Genomic DNA, 27,621 nt, shown 5'->3' on the forward strand with positions numbered 1-27,621 from the left:
CAAAGCTATTTATCCTTTCAAAAAATATGTGATAGTCTTTTTCAAGCAGGAGCAGCCATTTCCCCTGTAGTACAATATACTGGGAGCACCACACCCAACAGCATCAGTGGGTTATGTAGGGTTAGTCTTAGTTACATCTGGAAGCACCTATACAGATCAGAAGCTGCTAATACTACTTCTGCTGTGGCTCCTGAGAAAATACAGCTCTTTCTGAAAGGCATTGCCCTCTGCGTGAAGATCTATCACACCTGGCATTCTGCTACCACAGCATCAGAATATTCCTCTTAATCTTTACCTGTTTGCACAATCTACACCAGGAGTAGGTAAGGATTGTGTGCTGGTATCCAGGGACTGGGGAGTCGAGCTCCTTCAGTATGATCTGCACACAGCCTTGCCCGTGGACAAAGCGACGAACGTGGTGCACCATCGGTGTTTCACAAAACATGCTGGGGCATTGGTAGGAAGGCCTTAAAGAAAAGAAGTGGGGACATTGCGTTGTGAGGACGTGTGTGTTACATGTGACGATCTTGAAAGCGACTGTCAGTGGCCCTAGCATACCTCATCACACTGCAGTAAATTCACCTTCCAAGACATACAGAACGACCAAGTTTCCAACCCATTTCTAAGTTCTTAAATATTTTAAGTTTATTTACAGTGAGATCTGTTGCTGCAGACCAAGATTTAAAAAAAACCAAAAACACTAGTGCTTCAAGTTAAGCTCCCAAGTCTATATTTAGGCACTCAAATGAGGAACAATATTTTCAAAAAAGTGCTGAGCTCCCATGTGGGGAAGAGAAACCAGTGAAGGTGTCTGAATATTGGTTTAGGAACCTATGTCTATGCACCCAGTTTCTGAAAACGTTGGCCATACTGGTTAGCAGAGAGCCTTCCAAGGGTTAAACTTGCACTCAGTATTTTCACACTGATGTTTATCCATTGCTAGCATCAGCTTTCCCCTCTGACTGGGGAACACCTGTTACCCTGCACCAATCACTGTTTCAAGAGTAGTGAGTCTAGCACTTACAATTTAAAAAAGTGAACACACACATACACGGGTCAACACTGGATCTAGATTTTTTTAAAAAAGATTTAAATTTGGCATTTGACACACATACAAGGCTGACAGCACTAGAGACTGATTACTTAATTACCCACAGAGTAGGTACACCCTAGGCAGTGGCTGTGCAGCTCCTCAACTTCAAGGCTATGTCTACCCTGAAGAGCTGTCACTGCATTGAGGGACTATGGTCCCTGTTGTCTAGAAACGGGAGCGGGCCTACCACCCAGCTTCACATATGCTACAAAATGTTTGCTATCTGATAAACACCTGTTCTCAAATCAGGAGAGCATCAGGCCAGTAACCTAGAGAGGAAAGGCTCTAGGACTAAAGTTTCCAAACACACTTAAGTGACTTAGTAGCCCAAGTTTAATTATAAAAAGCAACTTATGAAGTTCAGAGAAGTTGACTGCATATTCCTTTATCAAATCCCAGCGCCACCTACTACAATCCTTCCTTCTGCTTAACATTCTGTTTTCTGTTCATTTCATTTAATAGAAGGATAAGCTTCTTAGTTACTCATATGACTCTTTCTAATGCAGCTAGTGTCAACAGTAAAGTAAACCGCATTCTTTACGGTGCCTATATAAAACAGATTCATACAGGGGACAAAATGAAGTAGAAAATTCCTTAAATATAGCTTCTTAACAGATTCCCTTATGCAAACAAAACAGAACAAGTCCTGCCTATAATGATAAACATAGTATATCATGTATTATGACCTACTAAAACTACATATAGACTTTGTGTAGTATCAGATATTCCTAATTACACATAGATGAACATAATTTGTTGGGGAATAATCAACATGGTTTTTCTAAAGGGAAACCATGCCTCACCAATCTACTAGAATTCTTTGTGGGGATCAACAAGCATGTGGACTAGGAGGATCCAGTGGATATAGTGTATTTAGATTTTCAGAAAGCCTTTGACAAGGTCTCTCACCAAAGGCTCTTAAGCAAAGTACGCAGTTATGGGATAAGAGGGAAGGTTGTCTCATGGATCCTGGTTAAAAGACAGAATACAAAAGGGTAGGAATAAATGGTCAGTTTTCAGAATGGAGAGACATAAATAGTGGTGTCCCTCAAAAGTCTGTATTGGGACCAGTCCTATTCAACATATTCTTAAATGATCTGGAAAAAGTGGTAAACAGTGAGGTGGCAAAAGTTGCAGATGATACAAAACTACTCAAGATAGCTAAGTCTCAGGCAGACTGTGAAGAGCTACAAAAGGATCTCTCAAAACTGGGTGACTGGGCAACAAAATGGCAGATGAAATTCAATGTTGATAAATGCAAAGTAATGCACATTGGAAAACATAATCCCAACTATACATATAAAACTCCGGGGTCTAAATTAGCTGTTACCACTCAAGAAAGATCTTGGAGTCATTGTGGATAGTTCTCTGAAAACATGCATTCAATGTGCGGCAGTCAAAAAACCAAAACAGAATGTTGGGAATCATTAAGGGATAGATAATAAGACAGAAAATATTGCCTCTACATAAATCCATGGTACACCCACATCTCTGCATGAAGATGTGGTTGCCCCATCTCAAAAAAAATATATTGATTTGGAAAAGGTTCAGAAAAAAGGCAACAAAAAAATGATTATGGGTACGGAATGGCTTCTGTATGAGGAGAGATTAATAAGACTGGGAATTTTCAGCTTGGGAAAGAGATGACTAAAGGCGGGATATGCTGGAGGTCTATAAAAACATGACTGGTATGGAGAAAGTCAATAAGGAAGCATTATTTACTCCTAACACCACAAGAACTAGGGGCCACCAAATGAAATAGCTGGCAGGTTTAAAACAAAGAAAAGGAAGTATTTTTTCACACAACGCAGACTCAACCTGTGGAACTCCTTGCCAGAGGATGTTGTGAAGGCCAAGACTAACAGGGTTCAAAAAAGACCTAGAAAAACTCATGGAGGATAGGTCCATCAATGGCTGTTAGGCAGCATGGGCAGGGATGGTGTCCCCAGCCTCTATTTGCCAGAAGCTGGGAATGGGCAACAGGGGATGGATCACTTGATAATTACCTGTTCTGTTCATTCCCTCTGGAAGGAAGACAGGATATTGGGCTTGATGGACCTTTGGTCTGACCCAGTATGGACATTCTTATGTTCTTAAAGCATTAAGCTACTTAATATAGCTGAGGTATTGGTTTGACCACCAGCACAGCCTGTTTACCAAAAGTCAGTATGTTCTAAAAGTTTGCATCAGACTCTCTAAAGCTATTTTTTTAAAGATATCAGCATAAGACATTCTGATAATATTTAGGCAGTAGATTTTTCCAAGTATTATATGAAACTGGATCACTAGTCCTTCGGAATTTGCTCCTGCTGCTGATCTCACCTGAAGTTCCATAGCAACTGTTGTAAAATTAGAGGATTATGACCAACATAATTAACTGCTTTTTAGCAGACAGAGTTATTTGCAGTAAAGCACTACCTAGAGATCCCAATCTGGACCCCAGTGGCAGGCACCGCGTTGGGGACCCCTGCTCTAAAGAATGTTTTGCCAAAGAAAGATTTTCACAGGATATTTTAAGCGCATCATGCGAACAATTCTCTATGAACTATACAATACTTCATGTATATGTGTAAGAAAAGCACATCTCAGTCTGATGAGGCTACTGAAGACTTTCTTAAAAGTACGGGTGATATTCTAGTGTAAAAGTTCTTACCTGAAACAATACCGCTCTAAAAACACTCCTAGAGTGAGGTCGTTCTTCCCATAGAACTCCATCGTCACAATCCTGATGTAGAGGAAGAACAGAAAGAATTTCAGAGGGAAGGATCTTGTATTGGTTTGAGAGGTGTGAATTACAGGAATGACTACAACATGGGAACGCTCATGAGTAAGTACATTTATCTCAGCAATCGCCACACAAGTGTGCCTTTGAAGTTCATGGCGAAGAACTTCCAAACTTGGGTACCTGAAGTTAGCAATTTTAATCAATATTTGAGCACCTAATGGGGCATGATTTTCAGAGGTACTGAACACAGCATCCCAGCTGATCCCCTCTAAAATGATATTAATGAGCACTTCAGGTGCTCTGCAACTTTGGAAAAAAGAAGAGCCACTTTAGGTGCCTAAATACTGATTTGGATAACTCATTTTAGGCACCAAAATTTGGAAGTTTTGTCTAGAATCAATGTTGCTGCTTTATTTGTTGCTTTAAACACAAGTAGGGCCCTACCAAATTCACAGCCATGAAAAACATGTCACAGACCGTGAAATCTGGTCTCCCCCTCTCCCCTACCCAGTGAAATCTGGTCTTGTATGTGCTTTTACCCTATACCAGGGGTTGGCAACATTTGGCACCCGGCCCATCAGGGTAAAGCCGCTGGCAGGCCGGTTTGTTTAACTGGAGTGTCCGCAGGCATGGAGCCCCGCAGCTCCCACTGGCTGCGGTACGCTGTTCCCGGCCAATGGGAGCTGTGGGAAGCAGTGGCTAGCACGTCCCTCGGCCGGTGCTGCTTCCTGCAGCTCCCATTGGTCAGGAACGGTGAACCACGGACAGTGGGAGCTGTGGGGCTCCATGCCTGCGGACTCTCCAGATAAACAAACCGGCCCGGCCTGCCAGCAGCTTTACCCCAACGGGCAGGATGCCAAGGGTTGCCGACCCCTGTCCTGTACTATAAGGATTTCACAGGGGAAAACCAGTGTTTCTCAAATTGAGGGTCCTGACCAAAAAGGGAGTTGCAGGGGAGCCGTGGTATTGCCACACTTATTTCTGCACTGCCTTCAGAACTGAGTGACTGGAGAGCAGCAGCTGTTGGCTGGGCGCCCAGCTCTGGAGGTGGCACTCTGCCAGCAGCAGAGCAGAAGTAAGGATGGTAATACCATACTGTGCCACCCTTACTTCCATTATCTCTCTCCACCTGCACTGGCTGTTTGGGGACAAGCCCTACCCAGAGCGAACAGCTAAGGATTAGTATTAAAAGTCTGCCAGTAACCTGCAGCCTCACAGCTAGCTCTGCACACATTTAAACATGAAATGCTACTTGCTACAAAGAAATTCCTGCCCTCACTAGGTGAGTAAAGCTGTGTTAATATTTAGATTGTAGTGGATTTTCTACACCCCATTCTGGAGCCCTACTACTAGAAAAGAAAAAAAAAATCTTCTGAATTTACAAGTTCCAACCTGCCCAACAGAGATTCCACAGATTTCACTCCCCACACAGTCACTACATTAAAATCTACTATACAGAACCACAGAAATGTAGGGCTGGAAAGGACCTTGAGAGGTCATTAAGTCCAGCTCCCTCTGCTGAGGCAGGACAAAGTAAACCCAGACCATTCCTGATAGATATTTGTCAAACCTGTTCTTAATAACTCCAATGATGGGGATTCCACAACTTCCCTTGGAAGTCTATTCCAGAGCTTAACTACCCTGCTAGTTAGGAAGTTTTTCCTAATCTCTAACCTCAATCTCCCTTGCTGCAGATTAAACCCATTACTTCTTGTCCTACCTTCAGGAGGACATGGAGAACTGATCACTGTCTCCTTTCTAAAAACAGCCTTTAAACATATTTGAAGACTTATCAGGTCCTCCCTCAGTCTTCTTTTCTCAAGACTACACATGCCCCAGTTTTTTAACCTTTCCTCATAGATCAGGTTTTCTAAACCTTTTCACATTTTCGTTGCTCTCCTTTGGACTCTTTCCAATTTGTCTATATCTTTCCCAAAGTGTGGCACCCTGAACTGGACACGGTACTCCAGCGGAGGCCTCACCAGTGTACGACACTCCTGTTAATACACACCGGAATATTACCCTTGTTTGCAACAGCACCACAATGTTCACTAATATTCAATTTGTGATCTACTATAACCTCTCAGATACTTTTCAGCAGTACTACCACCTAGCCAGTTGCTTCCCATTTTGTAGTTGGGCTTTGGATATTTCCTTTCTAAGTGTGGTACTTTGTACTTGGGTTTATTGAATTTTATCTTGCGGATTTCAGACTAATTCTCCAATTTGTCAAGTTCATTTTAAATTCTAATCCTGTCCTCCAAAGCGCCTGCAACTCCTCCCAGGTTGGTGTCATCTGCAAATTTTATAAACATACTCCCCACACCATTGTCCAAGTCATTAATAAAAATATTGACTACTATCACATACAGGGTTGACGCCTATGGGACCCCACTAAAAACATACTCCCAGTTTGACTGTGAACCACTGACAACTACTTTGAGTTCAGTCTTTCAGCCAGTTGTGCACCCACTTTATAGTAATTTCATCTGAACCACGTTTCCCCAGTTTGCTTATGAGAATGTTACGTAGGGCTGTGACAAAAGCATTACTAAAAATAAAGAGAAATTATGCCTTCTGCTTCCCCCCAGTCCATCAGTCAGTAACCCTATCAAAGAAGGACTTAAGGATGCTTTGGAAGGATTTGGTTTTGACTAATCCATGCTAGCTATTCCTTATAACGCTATTCCCTCAGTGCTTACAAACTAATTGTTTATTCATTTGTTCCACTATCTTTCCCGGTATTAAAGTTAGACTGACTTGTCTATAATTCCCTGGGTCTGTTCCCCCTTTAAAGATAGGTACTATGTTTGCTCTTCTCTAGTCTTCTGGGACCTCCATCCGTCCTCTACTACGAGCTCTCGAAGATAACTGCTAACACTTTCAAGACCGCTTCAGCTAGTTACTTAAGTACTCTAGGATGAATTTCATCAGGCTCACATACAAAAGCAGTGATTAGTTAGAGCACTGAATTACAGGTTGGGCTTTTTCCAGCCCCCCTCCTCATTCCTGCCTTAAGCATTACAAAAGGCAAGTGACATTACTCAAATCCCTCTAGTCATACACAGCTTGATGTTGTGACAAGCAACCCTAAAAAGGGCAAAGCAGCCTTCCCAGGCGTCCTTAGTGAAGCTGTACAGAGGAATTAGCACTGACGTTGCATTCATATAAAGAGACAGATTAGTACTTAAACTTTGTATTTTAAGAGAGCCATAGAGAAGAAGAAGAAATTCATTTCATACCATGGGCTAACACAGGCACTTGGAGCATTGCTGGACTGGGCAGAGGAGCTACTGAAAAGAACACACAGCCTCTGATGGTTTACTGGGCTCAGACAGTCCACCTGACAAGACAACCCATTAGTCAGTTACAACCACATATTTCCACCAATACAAAATAGTTTACACTTTAAAAGCTGCATAGAATGGAATTTTATTCAGTGAGAGATTCTGTGTTCGTCCCATTTGTTGGATTTACTTTTATCAGGAGATTAAGTTTCTACCTAGAGCTCCAGGTAGACTTACGCAAGAAAGACTTTTTTGGATTACAGCACAACCAATTAGATACAAAAGTTTAAGGAACAGGAAGCCCAAGTGGACTTTTAAACAGTTTGTGACAGTTTGAAGGGTCTTTAATCCACAAGTGTTATGCATTTTAATCCTTTGGATCAAGAAATCTTGAGCCTGAATCTTGACATTTGCTGCTTACCTCCTTGCAAGAACAGTTTTTCTAATACACACGATCTCAATTATTCAGAATACACAAGGTAGATACTTGTAAATATCCATCCAGTAACTTTCTTATGTTATGCATTTTAATCCTTTGGATCAAGAAATCTTGAGTCTGAATCTTGACATTTGCTGCTTACCTCCTTGCAAGAACAGTTTTTCTAATACACACGATCTCAATTATTCAGAATACACAAGGTAGATTTCCCCTCACCTCCCCCCCACAGGTTTACTATTCTGCTGCTAAACCCCCACAAAAAAGTCAACCAGTGAAGATATTTTTGTGCTGGAGAGCTGGACTGGCAGGTATTCACTTGTTTGCTCTAAATGAAGTTCAGCCATTTCTGCCAGTAACCACAGCTTCTAATGCAAAAAAGCATCACATCCCAAGAAGAGCTGCAAGATTCCCCGCAGGCAGATGTTAGCAATTTTCATAGCAAACCAGAAAGATTTATCCACTTGTGAAAACAGATACCTGTTTATAAAAAAGTTGCTTCTTCACAAGTGTTTCTGCACACAAATAATTGTGATATTTCAAAGGCAGTATAATTAAGGGAAAGGCTCTAATTACATTTTCATTAAAAGATTAGTTGGAAAAAATCTACTTTTCCAACTAATCTGGATCAGATATTTAGAATATTAAGATTTTGTTTAAAAATACTTTGCAGTTACATCCTCCCAACACTGTCCTTTATTCTAACTGGACACCATTCATGACCTTTAGCTACCAAACCCATTAGGAGACAATATCAACATTAGCATTACTCTGTACGAAGAGAGAAAACACAGCTTTTAAACAGATGGGAGATTGTTCTCTTCCCCATCCCACAATTCACCCCCGATTGTGGATGCAAACACATTCACTCCCAGCATGTAAAACTGAGCAGGTAATGAGATGTACCAAGTTTCTTGCTCTTCCTGGTGGTTCAGAGAGCAAGTGCCTTGCAAGCCCCCTCCACCCACAATCCCGCAGGTCAGCATCTCACAATCAGGGACCACAATGTGGTGATTAAACAAGCTGATATCCAAGCTGACAGAGCATTGCAGTCCAATATGAACTTTTGTTATGCCTGGCCTGTTCCTAAATATGATATTCAGAAGTATGTTCTTTCTCTCACCACTAAACAAAAACAGGAGGTAAAAACCTAGATTCTTACCTTATGAGACCATACAGATTCACCCCGAACCAATCCTCTCTCATCCTCTTCATTTCTGCCTCCAGCTTTTCCTCCAGGAACACCAGATGCATCTTTACACTGGGCAAAGGGATCTGCATTTTTCTGTTGTATCCTTCCTCCTCTCGCCCGGTAATCTGCCAGCATTCTGGCCAAGCTTTGGCTATCACTCAGATGCTCTGCAATTCTAGTGTTAACTAGCTCATGGGTGGGCAAAACCTGGATGGCCTTTGCCTGGATACTTCCATTTATCCCTTGCAGTCCAGAGAGATCCCTTAACAGCTGTTTCTTCCTTCTGCTCTCCAGCTCCTTATACTCTTTGTTGAGGAAAGGAGACAAATAGACCTGCTCTGGGAAGTAATCCCGGGCAGGGCACCTCATGCCCATTTCTGTTAGAAGAAAAGGTTCATGGAATGTGATCACAGGTGAGATACAGAGAATAACATCTTTCAGCTCCTGCTTAAATGCTGAGGAGTAGGCCTTGAGGCGATCCTCGGAGGAAGTCACCTCCTCCATGACATACAAACCAGTGTCATCCTGCAGAGGGTCTCTAAAGACTCTCATCTGGCTTTTGGAATCCTGCAGGTCACCTGGCTGCTGCAGAGTCTCCAGATGCTGACTGTATAGAGTGCCTGGGTGTTGGTCCGTATTATGGAAGGGTAGCCGTGATTCTGGTACTGCTGTTGTAATATTGCTTGACACTGGCAGTGAATATTCCATTCTGAGATGCTCTTGGTGCCTTAAAGAGGAACCCTCTCGCAGGACATCATCATCATCTTGATCCTCTTCTTCAAACAAAGTTCTTTGTTCTAGTGTGCTGGCTTCATCGGAAGAGACAGACTCAGAGACCATGGGCACTTTTTCAGAAGAGAGCTCAACATCTCTGCCCACTGTGCTAAACTCCTCACCATTAAAGAGGTCTTGGTGCCCATTTCCATCTCCTTGGCTTTCAATCAGTGTGTGGAAGGAGTTGTTTTTAGTCAGAGATGGGGGCATGGCAAACTCGTCCATAAGGAAAGAAATTTCCAGCTGGGAGTGATAAGCCACACAGACCATAAAGATCAGGATCTCCTTCACTCGGGTCAGTTCATAGTCCGCAGCTCCACGCAGCTTGATGGTGCAGCCCAAGTGTGGGGGGCACCCTTCAAAAAACATTAAGGTTTTGGTTTGATCTAGGAAAGTTAGGAGGAAAACAGTGAGGGTCAAGCGGTTCTCACATTTCACAAGTAAGCAGCAGAACTGAAATGTTTTCCTATGGAAAAAAAGGAACGCTAATTATGATGTAAGAGTTGGAACTAGAGACACAACCAGTTATTGCAACACCGCTGCAGGAACTCGTGCCCAGTCCAAACCAAGGGTGGGGCTCAAGTTGTATATTTTTAGGTTTCTTTAGCCTCCGCTGTCCCTCACTTTGCCAGTCAAGTTGCTCTACGTTTTGAATCCAGTCAGGACAGAACAAAACAAACAAGCAGCATAATGTCCCAATATACCAAGATTAAGCTAAGCCATAGAAGTATAGGGCTGGAATAGACCTCAAAGGTCACCTAGTCCATCCCACCCATGCTGAGGCAAGATTAAATACACTTGTCAGGGATGGTCTATGTATTTGTCTAGCCTGTTAAAAATCTCCAATGATGGGAATTCCACTACCTATTCCACTGTTTAACTCATGATGTTCTAAAGCCTACAGACTTTGAAAGCAAATGCCTTGACTTGGTTTCTTTCTAGCTAAAAGAATTTGAGGAGTGTGGGGGTGGGGGCTGTTAGGGGGAAATGCAGGTTATTACAGCCAGGCGGCAGCTAGCTCATTGTTACATAACCCATTGGGCTAAACTTTAAATCTATCTATCATAAGGTATTCATTTATGCTGCCTTCCTTGCTGCACTGCCTTTTGTTTCTGTAATTAAAACGTTAAAAATATTATACCTGCAATTTCTTCCCCTAGGCTCCCGACCAAATGAGGGTTTTTGGTCCCCTTGTTAGATGCTCGTTTCATGTGTTGTATATGGAGAGGAGCATAATATAGATCATTTCTTCATATTTTTTGCAAAGACATTAGATCGGGGCGGGCAAACTTTTTGGCCTGAGGGCCACATCAGGTTTCCGAAATTGTATGAAGGGCCGGTTAGGGGAGGCTGTGCCCACGCCACCCTATCCAATCCACCCCCTCTACTTTCTGACTGCTCCCCCGGACCCCATTCAACCTCCCGATCCCCACTCTGACTGCCCCGACCTCTATCCACACCCCCGAACTCCCCTGCCCTCTATCCAACCCCACTCCCCCCCCGCTTCCTGCCCTCTTACCACGCTGCCTGGAGCACCAGTGGCTGGCGGCACTACAGCCGCGCCACCCAGAGCACCAGGACAGAAAGCCATGCTGCCTGGCTGGAGCCAACCACCATGCAGCACAGAGCACGGGGTCAGGTCACGGCTCTGCAGCTGCGCTGCCCAGCAAGAACTGTGCGCTGGCGGCACAGTGAGCTGAGGCTGCGGGGGGAGGAGAACAGCGGGGGAAGGACTGGGGGCTAGCCTCCCGGGCCAGGAGCTCAGGGGCCGGGCAGGACAGTCCCGCGGGCCGGATGTGGCCTGCAGGCCGTAGTTTGCCCACCTCTGCATTAGATACAGAATTATTTGCACTCTTTGTTGGGGGTATAAAACATCAAGATTATTATAGCAAAACAATGCTTAACAGCCCAGTCAACCTTTCTTCATTCATTCCAGTTACTTGGCACTCAAGACATGCTGCTTAACGTAGTAGTATTAGTAAATTAATAATCCACTCACCAACTCTATTTTGGGCAAATGAGCTAGGACACCCAGGTTCTACTCACCATTAGGTAACTGGAACACTTGCATGTAAAATTTATGACAGGTTCCCAAGTGTGGTTTGGTCAACAACTGATCCATTGACATCACCAAGTCTCCCTGAGTCATCCGACTTATTCGGTCTAATACTTGCTGCAAACATGCATAACACAATAGAATAGGGCACAATACTGTCATAAGTTAAAAATATATGTTCCAGGCTGTATCTGCTACTTCATCCTTAGATAAGCCTAAGGCATTAGCTTATTATAGTGTTTTCCTAGAGCGAATTAAGGAAAAAATATCAGCCTTAACTTTGAAGTCTCTTGGTTTGCATCACTGGGGTAACACTAATTTCATTGTTTAAAAATTCATATTTGAGAAATTATTCCAAAGAAATATAAAATAATTAGTTAACTAAACTCCATTTTAGCCTGTTTAACATGACCATACCAGACATGATTTATTACAGCAACATGACACTCTGCAAGTATCATATGCTGTTACTGTGTTTGGGACCAAGCACTCACCGGCTTGACATTGATGACCAGAGTGATGCCATGTTCCAGCAGCATGTCTTGGGCAATTCGGGACACAGTCTTCTCAACCAGAACCAGGGTAGGCCTGACATCCACTATCCGCTGCACATAGTTCTTCAAGAACTCCCTTTCCTAGATACCAAGAGAAAAGTACGACAGCTACTGCAGATCTAATTTCTTTTACAAAGTGAAGCAGTCACACATCTAGTTACTTTCAAAATGTTGCATCATTTCAGGCACTAAAGCGGCCCTTGAGTCATCATGCCTATGCAAGTGATTTTACAATTCTCTTTATATATAATTAGTTTCTCTCTCCTGTTACTGTGAAAGGCCAATGCACACAGGAGAAACTGACTAACCAGAAAGTGTAGTCAAATGCATAGAGTACATATACATTTCCCATTCTCCCTCTCAATGTTAAGTGTGAATTTTACTGTGTCCCTTAAAATAGAGTCTTAATTTAATTAGTTTGATATCATTAAAACAGGAAGACAACCCCTTATCAATAAGAACTGCATATTAAGATGCTTTTATATGTTGTGTTGAGGTGCATTCAGTAGGTTAAAAACAATGGAACTCTGAGATTTTAGTAAATTACTCAATTTAGTTTTTTGCATTACTATGCTAAAACATAATGGATATGTTTTATGTTCTATGTAGCTTTATTGTATGGATTTGTTTGCCTAGGACACTCTGGAAAATCATTCTGAGTTAATGAAAGGTGCAAATTTCAAGTGGATTCATCTTTCATTAACTCAGATTAACCTTTCCAGGGTGTCCCCATGTAGACAATTCCACACACACACACACACACACACACACACACACACCATTAAGGGAGCAAAAACTAAGGTTGCATAGGCAACGTTATTCAGCTCCCTTGTGCATATGCATTAGGATTCAATCTGCATGATCACATATTACTGTTTCTTCAGAACCCCTCCCTCAGTTAGTATACAGTATGAAGAATACGTTTGTCTGTAGGATACTGGCCCAATCTGTTGCAGAAATCAGAAAGCAGATAGTAAATGAAGCAGGGGAATTGCAGTAAGAAAAAGGACAGTCATGGGTAAGACAATTGAATGCTGCTCTAGAGAACTAGATTCTATCCTTGTGGCTTTGTGAAACAGAACTCCTGCCAGATGCTAATCAAGTCATTTAGCCCACATTTTTCACAACTGGTCATCAGCTGTGTTCTCCTCATTTTCTGGGCACTTAATCTGAGACCCTGGGGTCTGATCTGCAGAAGTGCTAAGCACTCACAGCCAGGGCCGTCCCTAGCCATTTTGGTGCCCTACGCAGCCGATTAGTGTGGTGCCCGGACCTGGCATCATCCAAGGCAGCTTGCAGCTGAAGGGAAAGTCCTGCTCAGACTTTGGCTGAAGCTTGCCTGGCTCAAACAGAATCTTCAAGGATTTTACCAGCTACAGTCTAACAAGTCTCAGAGCATGTGCTAACGGCAATTTTTCCAAAGGCTTCCAATCAGCTCTAGTTATGAATTTTCCAACAAAACACCTGTTGGAAAATGCCAGTTTGTCCACAACAAAAACATTAGATGAAAACACACAACCTTAGACAAAAGTTGAAAGAAAGCATTTACATAAGGCTGAAACATTCCATTTTGAGCTTTTTGGAACATAACATTTTGATTTTCCATTTCAATTTTATATTTAAAGTTGAACCTGGAACAAAAAGTTCCAACTTATTTGGAGTTTTGGGTCATGTGAAATTTTGAAGCTGTTTCTGGTCCATTCTTCAACAAAAGAAATTTTGATTTTGCAAAACTCTACCCTAAGATGAAAAATCCAGCTCCTGCACAGATCTACTTAAAACTTGGCCAGATTTTCACAGAGTTGGCAAAGTCAAGTCCCTGATATAAGGGCAACACCCTGCAAAATTTCAAGCCCCTGCTCCAAAGCCTGGGGGGGGGGGCAACTACAACCCCCCCCCAAAAGGTCACCGCAACTTGCACTTCCTCAGTCTTTGTTGTTAACTCTATTTAACCTGATGAGCATAGGAATTTCTGAATGATGAAGGCCTAACCTTGCACTCTGAGTGTGGGTACATGGCTGAGATATCGAGGCCCACCTGGGCAATTAGCATCCTCCCAAAACACCCAGGGTTTTGACAATATAATAGTAGGTCAGTAACCCTGTTTAGTGTGCACTTGGTTCTAACCTGGATTTACTAAATATGCCCATCCTTCAAAATGGCACTTATTCAATTTATAATGAGCCTACATGACATTAAGAAGGTGGCCTGTTAGTATACAGAAATTTCAAATGCTCAGAGTCAAATGCAAGGTGGATTTAGTTAAGGATAATTTTAACTGGTTAGTGGCAACATAAGAGGATTTTGTTTAAAGAAAATTTAATCCTCCAGCTTCCATATACCTTGAGAAATAAGCAGGATTATGCATGTGTATAAAGATTTCATATCTCAATACTTTCATTGAGATTTTTTGGAAAAAAATCTGCTGACAGACAAATAAGAGGATTTGGTAGGTGAAAAAGATTTTATCTGCAAATCATCAGTTTACGCACTTCATTTAAAAGTTACCATATGTGATCAAAAGGCAGTACAAGACATCGCCAGCATCTCACGTTTCAAAGCAATATTAGGGTATGGATCCTATTCCAATTAGGCCTTTGAGTTACTATAGGTTGCACAAAATTCCAGTACTAAGAAATTGTTCTGGATGCTCTGTTCAGCTGGCCAGGAAGTTACTGGATGGATATTTACAAGTATGAAGAATCTCAAACAACACTGCCTCAAATACATATCCTGCTGAGTTTCAGTGTGGATTTTTCTATTAATAGAAAAGGTTGAGATAATTTTAAGCATACGAGATCAAGATTAAAACCACACCAGATGTATGGATTTATCTTTAATTAGCAGAGTGAAGTTTCAGATCCACCACTTCCCAGCACCCATCAGCATTTTTTTGGCATCTTCAACAATTTCAGATTTTGGGGTTCAGTAAGATGGAGAGAGTGTTACTGCCCCACACACAGTATGTGAACAACTTTGTGGCAAATTGCATGTTTCATAAGATTTAACTTTAGTATTGAAGTTAAATTATCTTCTGACTGTGAAATATGCAGTTTTTGGAAGAATCCTCCACTGCAGGACAGTTTGTGCTATTTGTCGCAACTTCCGCCTGCCAGAAGCAGTGCTTTACCCTCTAGCTTGAGTTTACTCAGATCCAGCTAGCTGTTCTGCAAACTCCTCTCACCACCACCGTTCCCATTACTGCAGCAAGGATTAGAAAGTTATTTACTAGCAGAAATCATTGACCTAGCCTCCATGAAACATTGTTTCAGTTCTCCCCTTCCTTCCCCCCCCCATTAGTTAAAGGAGATAAAGGGATATAGTCAGCTTTATTTCAAGGACAGCTTTGAAAAAAAGTGTCAGTGAACAATATTCAGAAGAAGTTACAAGCTCTACCTTTTCTGTTGACACAAGGATCTGTATCCTTTTTTGCTGAAAAAGCTATTTCATCGAACAATGTTGAATTGTATTGCTAATGTTTTCATTTCTATGCTCCTGGGTTAAGCACCAACCCTTTCAGGGTTTCAACTGTGCCAGCAGACTGTCAATCAATGAAGCGCTCAATGTAAGGGCTTTCAAAAAGGTCATTGTACATAAACACTCTTATTAAGACTGCTCCCTTCAGAGAGATATTTATACTTCGTGTCTGGACAAAAAGCAGCTCTACTAATTTAGGCATTAAACCCCCTGAAACCTCCCATCAGTGGTGAGAACAGCACACAGCTCTAAAGTAATATTTGTAATTTTCTCCATTATTAGACCAAGCATTATCAGTTCCCAACAGATTAACACAAATACAGAAGTATATCTCGACCCAATGTTCATCCATTCCTGAGGGCTGATCTACACTGGGGGTGGGGTGGGGGGAGTAATCGATCTAAGATACGCAACTTCAGCTACGTGAATAGTGTAGCTGAAGTCGAAGTATCTTAGATCGATTTACCTTGGGTCCTCATGGCGCGGGATCGACGTCCGCGGCTCCCTGTGTCAACTCCGCTACCGCCGCTCGGTGCGGTGGAGTTCCGGAGTCAACGGGAGCGCGTTCGGGGAATCAATATATCGCGTCTAGATGAGACGCGATATAATCGATCCCCAAAAAATCGATTGCTACCCACCGATACAGCGGGTAGTCTGGACGTACCATTTGTCTCAGTCAGCAGTTCTGCCATTTTGAACAGCAAGATCCCTGATTCTTAGGCAAACACTATACAAACCCGCTTCTTCAAAGCTCATGTTATTGAAAAAGGCCATGGATTCCTCTGGATCCATGCTACTCCCCCAATGTCATCAGGACTCGCATGTTTCTGATGAGGCCAGTATACAACTTTTTCCTGAAGTCCCAAGCCCAAAGCAGCTATGAGTTATCCCTCATCACAAATTCTCTTCCTTCCACTCCACCCAAGCCCCCTGGTGGCTGGAACTGAAGTTATACATATATGGCTAAGTCATTAGATCATAAAAAGACAATATAGAAAATTTAAACTAAAAACAGAAGGAAGATGTTCTAACCTGAAGAACAATGGGGTCTATGCAGGTGAATTTTGTTTCTTCTCGGTAGAGGTACTCGATGGAACACTTCAGCAGAAGAATTTTGGGATTTTTTATATAGGTGTTCATCTAGAGAAAGGCAGGGTAGTTAAAACAAAAGGGAACAGACATCAAGGTGAGATTAGACCCAAGACTTTTTTCATGAGGAAGTTTTTTGAAGCTCCCTCATACAGTTACCCAAAGGTAACATAGTTGCAAAGATGAAATTCTGCAGCATATCATTCAGAGGATCTCTGCAAAGATTTATCACTAAACCATGTCAATTGGGTAGTGGCTCCAATCAAATAAACTTTATGCTGTGCCAATCTCGTATTAGAGAAAGCAAGATACAGTTTCATCTGTCCTGCAGGACAATTACTGCTCTGTAAAGAGAATGTCAGCAAACGCGTTCCTGGTACAAACCCCTTTCCTGCACAACTGATGGAATTTTAATGATCCAAGGCCTGGTCTACACTGGGGGTCGAACTAAGGTACGCAAGTTTAGCTACGCGAATAGCGTAGCTGAACTCAAACTACCTTAGTTTGAACTACTCACCCGTCCAGACGCCGCGGGATCGAAGTCCGCGGCTCCCCCGTCGACTCCGCCACCGCCGTTCGCGGTGGAGGAGTTCCGGAGTCGACGGGAGCGCATTCGGAGTTCGATAGATCACGTCTAGATGAGACGTGATCTATCGAACTCCGAGAAGTCGAACGCTACCCGCCGACCCAGGCGGGTAGTATAGACGTAGCCCAAGACTTCCTAAGCCACCAGAGCGTACTAGGTCAATCAGATTCTCTCCATCCTGATCACTGGCGTTATTTTACAGACTCATTTACTACATGCCATTAAAAAAAAAAAGTGCAACCATAAATGGATCTTCCCCAGTAAATCTTAAACATTTCTAGAAAGTGTTCTATTCTTCAGTTTTGAGGAAAGTTTAGTCCATGCTCTCAAAAACTCAAAGGAACCCCTTTGAATGGAAATGCAATATACGTGCACACTCAAAAAAAATCTACAAGTAATCAACTGTTCAACAGCCTTGAGTAAAGCCCACTCCACAAACCCCTTAGGAAAAATATTTCCTAGATCAAAGATGATGGTGCAGTACGTTTGCTCTCAGTGTGCACTACCAAGATGGAGAAGTTTCTCTTTTTAAATGCAATGCCCAATGCCATACTAAAAGACTGCAGGCTATTTTATTTACGACACCGTCCTTACCTTTTTGTGTGCAACGTTCTTGGTGCAAACAAAGCCATTCACCACCACAGAGTCAAATTTCTTTCCACCTGGGATCTAACAAGATAGCAAGATTTAAAGGCTTTCTGGTTTAACATTCACTTAATCCCTCTTTAAATTCATTGAAGAGCATACTATGTAAGGTACTTAATGAAAAAAAATTTATAGCATGCATAGATTTTTCTAAAATCTTAATTTGCTCATTTCTATTTTATGTGCCATTACAGATACAGTAGAACCTTGGAGTTAAGAACACGGGAGTTACAAACTGACCAGTCAACCACACGCCATATTGGGACCCAGAAGTATGCAATCAGGCAGCAGCAGAGACCAAAACCCCCAAAACACAAATGCAAATACAGTACAGTACTGTGTTAAACTAACAAAAATATAAAGGGAGAGCAGCGTTTTTCTTCTGCAGAGTCAAGTTTCAAAGTTCTATTAAGTCAATGTTCAGCTGTAAACTTTTAAAACCACCAAAACACTTTGTTCATAGATATGAACAACCTCCATTCCCGAGGTGTTCATAACTCTGAGGTTCTGCTGTACTACGGCTCCCACTATTCCATGTCAAGACCTCTTTAAAAGCATACTCTCAGTGGAGATAAAAAAAGAACCTGGAAATGGCAGCTCTATGTATCTTAGAGCATTTAGAAGAAGTCTGCCAAGGGGTCAGAGTCCCAGTAACCACAGTGAAATGTAGGCAAAAACCAATAGATGCCATGCAGGCTCTCTGAATCAAATTTAGGTTGCCTAGAGGCATATTTCAGAGATCACATTATTGCAGAAATCTCTTTCTAGGTCATCTACGGCACAGCATTAGGTTCTGAGGAGCTGCTCATCTACTAAAATTCAACCTGAGTTCTAGGAGAGGAACAAATATGGTCAGGAAAAAAATTCATGGGGCTGTCTGCAAAAAGTGTACAAGACTCACCTCTAATCCTACATGGCTGCCTGAAACTATTGAAAGTAATTTCTGTAAGGAGGAACAGGCTTGTGCCTGGTATCTTTATTCACAGCAGCGTCATGTCAGGTCCCAGTCTCCCGGTGGCCTTTCTGATCCGTGATCATGGCCCTACATTTGTTGCAACTTCTGTAGTCATCGGTGCATCTTGCATAACTCCAAGAGGATTAAGCTACCTCATGGAGGCCAGTTGCTGGGCTTGGGGTGGAGGGGTTAACTCTTGCATAATAGGCAGTTACAGGGAAGAGTTTGCATCCAGTACTCTATGCAGCAGGCTGACAACTACCAAACATCTCTAATTAGACATGCAAGGTTTAAAAAAAAGGCAGGAAGAGAGTGAGTTGTTACTGTGACTTCATCCCACGCCATCCTCTGCAGCCTGAAAGGAAGAGAGTGACTCAAGTGCCTCTAAGTGCTTTGCAGCATAGGAGGTAAGAGTCATGTACATATCCTTCCCCAAAATAGCAACCGTCTTCTCTGCAACATAGGGCACACTGGTTACTCATGCTAATGAATTTGTAGTTTTTAATCCAGACACCTGCCCCATCAAGAGCCAATCATCTTTATTTCACACAAATTTCCTGTCATCATTCTCCCACTCCCAGTCACCAGAACTCACTTTTTTAATGTGGATAAACTGGCGGATATCCATATCATCGTCTCTGTTCTTGACATCAGGTCGTACAGTCTGAACTACCTGGCAGACCACTGGCACAATGATATCCCTCCAGGATAATGACAATGACTCATTGTTGAGTAGCTGCTGAAGCAGTGCCATCATGTGGTTATGATTAGCTGAGCTGCAGAGGAATCAGAGTGATTAAGGGAGAGGAGGGGAATACACGTTGCTTCATCTGAAGCAGTGTGACCTGGAGGATTTTTACTTCATAGGGTTTAAAATGCAATAAGCAATTTGAGGAAACATCAGTCAGGAGTGTTCCGGGTCATCATCTTGTTTATTTTTTCTGCTCTACAGTAAGAGGCAACAGGTAGCATAGAGAAACAAAAAATATCTTGATTTTTCCCTACTAGGACCTAATTTCTTAAATAAAAATAAATCAAATCAAATAAGTGCACTAAGTATCTAGATCAAGTCTCCCTTGAAAAGTTCAGCTTTTGTTTGACAGTAAGTTATTAATTTTATTGCTCTAGCAGCAAAGTGCATTTTGCTGCATCTCAGTTTCAGAGCACACTGTTCACAGGTGGGCAATAAGCAACATCTCTTGGATGCTGTGTGGCAATATTGCATACTATCAATAGAGTTCAGACAGGCAGCTCCAATTCAAGATTATTTGTATGTGCTTATATCATGCTATTTAAGGCATGCCAAATATTTTTGGTGGAGTAGTCCCAGAGTATCATGCCAAGCAGCATATATTAACAGCGCCATGTGTATGTCATATTGGGAAGAATTTTGCTTTATATTCAAGGACATGAGTTCAAATATGGATGGTTTAAGCGTCTGTAATTTTAACAGCAACTGTGCTACTTTTTCCTTTGACTTTTACAATGGACACAAAATTATTAGCAGACATGAAAACGATTGGCATGTTTGTAACACTTAATTACATTAACTCAGACACATGAGCACAAAACATTGTTTCAAAACTGTGGGATCACCAATCCATGGCTACAGCCAATTGCCAAACGCTCAGAAGGCGGCATCCCTTATCCCAGACCGTAAAACAGTGACAACAGCAGACATGGAGGCCACATGTATGAAAATGAAATCTCAAAACATGTCTACACTACCAGCTAATTCAGCACTGCTGCGATCAATGCAGCGGTGTCGATTTAGCAGGTCTGGTGAAGATACACTAAGTCGATGTCTGTACTCCATCTCCCCAAGAGGCGGAAGCTATGTTGACGGGAGAGCATCTCCCATCAACATACAGCAGTGTCTATATCGTGTTAAGTTACATTGACTTCAGTTACATAACTGAAGTAGCGTAACTTAGATCGACTTGCAGCGTTAGTGTAGACCAGCCCTCACTAAGCTGTTAAAGGACACTTCTATAGCTCCACACATTTATGTGGCATTTCACACAACAACACACTTACTCTGTCTCAGGCTATGATTTTAGAGAGCCAACACAGGGGACAACAGAACAAAGAAGAGGAAGGTGAGAAGACGTTGGGGAAATTGCGAAAGAGAAAGTCCCAGAACAACTGTTTTTTGGAAGGGGAGAATTTTTACCAATCATGAATTCCTTTCTTGCTTCTCTAGCATACTGATCTTATTACAGAAAGGATTTGAATTAGAGGTAACATTTCCAAAAATGCTTAAGGAGTCTAAGCCCCACCGAACGTGAAAGGGACAAAGCTTTTGAAAATTTATCCAAGACATCCACATCAATTCTCTTTTATGCTCTACTTACAGAAGCCTCTCCATAGCTTGTTTCTCCCCATTCTCTTCCCTTAGCAGATCCAGATTGCTGTGGTGCCAGCCTAAAGGTGTGAAAAACAGCTCTTTGGATTTCTCCTCCACCCTCCGATTGAACAGTGACTCTAAAGAAGAACAGCGAGAAAAGCTTGTTTATACAAAGTCAAAGCTGAATGCTTACGCTTTTTCTTTTTAAAAAGCTGAAAGAAGAGACTTCACCAAGACTAGTTCAGGCCTGCGCTGTGAGAGCTCTTGAAATGTTAAAGTTGTGCTGGAAACAACAGTGTTAGTCACTGACAGTAATTTAGGTATTTGCAGTGTCATCACCATAGCAGAGTAAGCATGCTGTTACACACACTTCAGGCTACACAGCCTCATGCCAGATAATTTGCTTTTCTTCTCTCTAACCTGCTCATGAGCAGTTCAATCTTAAGGTAGCAAATTAACTACACCTCTACCTCGATATAACACGACCCAATATAACCCAATAAAGCAGCGCTCCAGGGGCGGGGAGGAGTGCACACTCCGGTGGATCAAAGCAAGTTCGATATAACACGGTTTCACCTAAAACGCGGTAAGATTTTTTGGCTCCCGAGGACAGTGTTATATCAAGGTAGAAGTATATGTATGGCCAACTATATCCTCATCTTACCTAAAATAGGTAGTAATCTGAATCCCCAGATACATAACCTTATACTTAAGACCTTTTAAAATTAGAACAGTCTAATTTTGTATGGTTTCATTGGCAAAAAGCTATTGTTTTGGAAGCCTTATATCCAAAAGTAGCACTAAAACAGCATCTAGTTATTCCACTCAGGTAGTGGAGTTAGCAAAAAGGTCATGCACATACGAACACATTCAACTTATTTTAATGTTTGTTTTAATATAAATATAATATAAATGTATCCACTCAAGGCCAATGGAAACGAATCTCTTGGCTAACCCAGACTCTTAGAAATTGAGTAGGCAATTGCACAATAAAAATACAAGATCTTAAGACAGTGGAGATTTAACCCACCAAAGCTAGGGCCATTCACTTGAGATAAAATCCTACTGAATAGGATTGTTGGTCATAATATTATACCTTGCTTTCCCAACATAACTGAGTGAGTACTCTTAGAGCAGTCCAATCTTTGTCAACGGAAGTCACAATAAGTTCTGTTGAGTAGTGTTAGTTCAGAGACCAAAGTCTCTCAGTTTAGCTAGTAGTCTAAATCAGAGGGCCAGATTCACCATGGTTATTCCAGTTTTATAAGAGTAAGACTCCACTGAACTGGAGTAACAGAGGTCAGGCCCAGAGTCATAGAACTGTATGTAATAAAAATATTGGCCATATGAGGCACAATCTACTAGGCTGGTTACCTTTTATAAGACCAAAAATAACAACAAGCTATTTTGGTACATATGATAAGAGCCATGGTTTTTAAAGATCTCTTTAAAATACATGAAGGAAACAGCTGACAATTCAGCTTGAGCTTGCTAACTTTTCAGTCCATTTTGCTTTTGCCTTTGTGTGGGATTCTTATTTTTCCCTTCGAACAATACAATTCCAAAGTAGTAGTAATTCTTAGGAGTTGTAGTTTTGTTTTTTAAATCTGTCCTTTTATTTCTTCAGCTTGTAACTAATAGCTAGCCTTTAACTTTTAATATTTTATGAGTTTCCCCCAAAATGAAATGCCAAAAATCTTAACTTGTCCTTCAGTTTTTTTATTTGATAAAATATAAGTAAAATGGGTCATTCCACTGAGGCCTGGTCTCACTGGAAAAAACAGTGTAACTCAAGTGTACAACTCCGGTGTCACTCAGCTGGGGGTGCAATTCTTTTTAACAGTATAGTTATACCAGTATAAGCTTTAATGTAGATGTAGTTAGATCGATAGCATGTTTTGGGAAGCGTAATAAACTATAACTGCATCCACATGGGGGGAGGGAGAAGGGGTGCCGCTTTAAATATACTGGTATAGTTAACAGTGTAGTTTAAGCACAGGCAAGCCCTGTGTGTTGCACTAATTGTCCTAATCTTCCAAAGCCGCTATGATTTTCTTTATGCAGCTTTCCCCCTGCCCAAAGTAAATTTTGTTATTTTAGTGATTAAATTTGATTGCCCCCTGTATCAAAGAGCAATATTAGAAGCTTCACTGTCGTCAATATGCTGACTATAAAATTAATATTTAAATTTGTGCCACTAGTGCACGTTCTGCATTCAAATTTAAATCTCCACAGTTTATGCTGTAAGGGGAATGGTCATCTTTTCGACAACAACTCAATACAGTTACAGGCCATGATTAGCATATTTTAAGTAGTCTGCATAGGAACAACAACAACAAACGCTATATGAGTACGTGACTAAGAACAATGCCTGTGGAAAAAATAAAAAGGTATTTTCCTCTTTCAGATGCTTTGCACCTGACACTGAATATTTGTCAATAAATTGCATGCCTTAATACCCAGAAATATATAGCCTGCTTCCTAATCATAGAGCCCAGGCAAAAGCATCCCATCTAAAAGGGTCTCAAACTTACAACTGTGTCCAATAAGACTTGCCTTTCAACAGAAGTGACAAGAGAAGTTGTGCTACAATGACCTCAGAGATTAGTTTTGAGATATCGGTGGCACAGACGCGTTAGGCGCACACACAAATGTACAGGAAATAAGCAGGTAGGAGAGTTAAACACCTGATGGAGCCCAGAAAAAAAAACAAAAACTAATCTCATATGCAGGAACATTTTACAGATGGGTAAGTGCTAATAAAATGCTAAACATGGCCAGTTAATGTGTAATGAAGGAAACTTCTTTTCAAGGGCATTTAAACACAAAGAATTTGACATGCCTGAGTTCAATCTGAAAGTGAACCAAGTAAGAGGAGAAAGTTACACAAGGGTTTCTCGCTAAGTGCCCTTAGAATTACTTTAACAAGCCAATGTTTAGCCCAGCTCTAACATCAATAGAAGCTTTCATAACTACATTACCCACTCACTAGAAAAAAGCATTTCCATTCATCTTACCCTTGATGAAAGCGTCACTTATTGAGATCATCTGTTGCCCTCCGTTGTCAGGATTCAAGTACTCTGAAAAGGAGAGAGCAGATGGAGATGGGAGGAGACAGAAAAATGACAGGTTATGCTGGCATGCCAGTATAATTATATTATGTACACACCCACACCATAAGAGAAAAAATTACTCATTTAAACATCTAGTCATTGCTGTAGCAACAACCTGATGAGCGGTCAAGACAAGAATATCCTCTCATGCTTGTTCTGTCAAGGCTCCAAAATGACGGCACAATACTGCTTAAAATTGTTCAGCAACCAACCTAACAGGGAGATTATACAAAATAAAAAAAGTGTTGGGGGGGGGGGGAATCTCCCTTCCCAAGTTACATGTGGCTAGTTTCCCCTCTACATCTACACCTGGAATGTATTAAGTCTTTACTTGAGAGAGACTGTGGAGGTACCCAAACAAAATGAGGAAGTAGGGCTCTTAATTTTTTTAAGGCACACTAAAACCGAAGGTGTTCCCGCCCCCATGCATAACCTTAACTTTGTTCTCAGATGCAGCTAACAGGCCCTTTATGAACAACTAGCTCTCTCATAGGAGGGAAAGAGCCACCTGGTTCCGTGACTCTTCTCCATCAAAGAAAGACACATGCAACATGCTTTCCTTAAGAGCTAGAGGGGGGACATTTATGCCATACTTAAAATGGATTATGGTCAAAATGGAGAGAAGAAAAGGGGATAGCCAAAAATGTGTGCGCAGCACACAGTATGTATAAAGGCATTTATCAGTTCACATACAGGTACATGCATATTATGAAGTTGCGGGTGTGTGTATATATAAATATAATAGGGGTGACCAAACTCTGGCTCGTGAGCAGCAGATGGCTTTTTTACAGTTAAAGTGTGGCTCGTGGAACCTCCACCCCCATTCTCCGCCTCCCAAACTGGGGGGTAAGGAGCTTGGGGCTTCTGCCCTGTAGCGGGATGGTGGGGCTAGAGGCTTCTGCCACAGATGACTGGTGCCTGCTGAAAGTGGGGGAGCACAATGTAAAGGTTCAGCTCCCTCCCACCCCCTCAATAGCTTGAATTATTACCCCCCTGGCACACTCCCCTCTTACCCTCTGTGGCCCCTCCTTGCAGGTCCCAGATGTTAGCACCGCATGGGCGGGCAACACCAAACAGCTGGAAGCTGCAGGGATGGTGGCTGCCTTAGCAGGGCGTGGAGAGGCAGCAGCAAAAGCAGCAGCTCTCCCTGCTCCTCCCAGTTGTTTGCTGCTGCCTCTGCTCACAGCTGCAGCTCCCAGTTTGCTGGGTCCAGCAGCTGCTGTGCAGGGAGAAGGCCCGGCAACACATGACTGAGTGAGGCCAGCAAACCCTAGCAAAAATGGGAGGGGAGGGGCGGGCATGTGACCCCATGTGCCTCCCCTCACACGTCACCTCTGGCAGCAGGGCGGGGCTGTCCTCGGGGCTCCGGGTCGCACCAGCTCTCAAACATCTGAAGATTGTCATATGTGGCTCTGTGGGTCAGCAAGTTTGGTCACCCTTGGTGTATAATACATGCATGCGTGTTGTGTAATACAAGATAGATACCGTATTTGTAATTACTTGTCAACTTGTTTGCCAAAATAAATAAATATATAATAAAAATAAAAATAAAAGTTTTCCAGGAAATATCTATCGACCAGTTGTAACCATCACATGTCAAGTTAGTAACTATATCCAGCTTTCACAAAACCAAAAACCAGCAATGCTGTTTAGAGGGGAAAAGTAGCACCCAATGACCCAAAGTCCCACATAAGCACCCCCAACATGACCACCACACTTCCCTCCCCGCCCAAAAAAATCTTAACACTTCAAGACAAGAAGTGTTTTGCTCTGGGAGGACTGTGATGAGTGCACACTTCCAAGGCAGAGAAAAATACAGAGCTAAATAAGACAACTGATAAAGCAGCAGAAATCTCAGAACTATGCCCTCATGAATGACAACACAAGTAAAACATTAAAGAGGGACATGGTCAACATAAGTTGCATTTTTGTCTGGTAGTTTCCTAGCTGCTAGTGTTGTAAATACCCTCCCTCCCCCCTTATGATTATTACTCTAGACCAGTGGTTTTCAACCTAAGAAACTATTCAACAACTTCAGTAATTCACACTTGAAAAGGGGTGGAAAGAGTTAAAACCAATCACAACAGCCATGACCATTAGGGAGGATGAAGTGAGATCAGGAGGAGAGAGACAGCTTTTCTTCATTGCTACTGTAATCACTATAGATCACTAATAGCAATTTAAAATGTCTTAAAATCATCCTGCATTAGCAAAATGAATATATGTCATTTTCCTTTGGTGGTGACGGGCCCCCAGATAGGCAAGCCTGGGCTTGCCCTCACTCACCATACCCTGACCAAGACACCTGGGGACATTAGACTTTGAATAGTTCTACAAAAGCTTTGGTTAAAAACAGAAAAAAGCCACAAGACACCTTTTTATTATGGACTGACAACCTCCTTTCCCCTGTTCCACTACAATTGTATCCCTTTTACATCTAACTACACAAATGTGAAAACTGCTCTGTATTGAAGAGAATCTGAAGAGAGAATTGTCAAAAACTGACATAGCATCTACAAGGTGAAGTCTCAAAACACCCCCCATTTTAAACAACGTAAAAAAAGTTTGCCTGTTGTAACACTAGTTCACTTTTAACCATTGAGCGAGTATTTCATTCAGTGAACACAAGAAGCGAACATGATCAAGTTCATTTTTGTTTATCATCAGTTTCACTTTCTGCCTTATCAATTAACAACCTGCTGCAGCATTTGGGCTGCACACCCTAGAAGTGAATGAAATTTTACTCCAAGGTTATCGTATTGGAATTTAGTTTCATGGAAGTGTCTGATATTACTGAGTCTTTAATACCCTCACAAAGACAAGTCCCTATACTGGGCACTGCAACAATTAGAATACCAGAAGGTTTCTAGTACATTATAGACTATTGCTCTACAGCTGTCCTCTGCAGTATATACCCTGCAATTTCCACCAGTCATAAGTAACTTTATATTGCAGAATTGATTACATACTACTTAGAACTGATGCTTTGTCCCTACTTTATACGTCACAATCATGGGGAAAGGGGAGGTAGATTGTGTGAACAAACCGTCAAATTACTTCCTGGTGTAGGAGGGTGTGTCACCACCAGTTCTGCAAATTTTCTCACAGTAAGGAACACACTCACTACCATGCAAGATAACAGAAGATCCTGACTAAAACAAAGCCAGAGACTAATTCCCATCATTTTCATAAGGCAATGTCACAGTAGACTGCATCCAGCATCTATTAGCTGTTAAAGATTTGTCTGTGTGGGGATACTTCAGAAAATTTCCAAATTAGCTCATTAATTCCT

The 27,621-nt window shown here is 41.9% G+C and overlaps 1 protein-coding gene across 7 annotated transcripts in view; it reads right to left on the bottom strand.

Annotated features, from left to right (window-relative positions):
- The window catches only part of PIKFYVE (phosphoinositide kinase, FYVE-type zinc finger containing), a 91,026-nt gene that overhangs the window by 26,281 nt on the left and 37,124 nt on the right, over positions 1 to 27,621 (bottom strand). For all 7 annotated transcript variants that reach the window (XM_039493705.1, XM_039493704.1, XM_039493701.1 and 4 more), the window contains 11 exons: positions 24,234 to 24,296; positions 21,224 to 21,353; positions 19,465 to 19,645; positions 17,864 to 17,938; positions 16,627 to 16,734; positions 12,058 to 12,198; positions 11,554 to 11,680; positions 8,704 to 9,893; positions 7,061 to 7,161; positions 3,747 to 3,818; positions 296 to 467 (listed from right to left, as the gene is read on the bottom strand). In XM_039493705.1, the coding sequence (XP_039349639.1) occupies positions 296 to 467; positions 3,747 to 3,818; positions 7,061 to 7,161; positions 8,704 to 9,893; positions 11,554 to 11,680; positions 12,058 to 12,198; positions 16,627 to 16,734; positions 17,864 to 17,938; positions 19,465 to 19,645; positions 21,224 to 21,353; positions 24,234 to 24,296 (2,360 nt within the window). The remainder of the gene's footprint in view (positions 1 to 295; positions 468 to 3,746; positions 3,819 to 7,060; positions 7,162 to 8,703; positions 9,894 to 11,553; positions 11,681 to 12,057; positions 12,199 to 16,626; positions 16,735 to 17,863; positions 17,939 to 19,464; positions 19,646 to 21,223; positions 21,354 to 24,233; positions 24,297 to 27,621) is intronic.

The sequence above is a fragment of the Mauremys reevesii genome, linkage group 11, assembly GCF_016161935.1.
Source record: "Mauremys reevesii isolate NIE-2019 linkage group 11, ASM1616193v1, whole genome shotgun sequence".
Taxonomy (NCBI): Eukaryota; Metazoa; Chordata; order Testudines; family Geoemydidae; genus Mauremys; species Mauremys reevesii.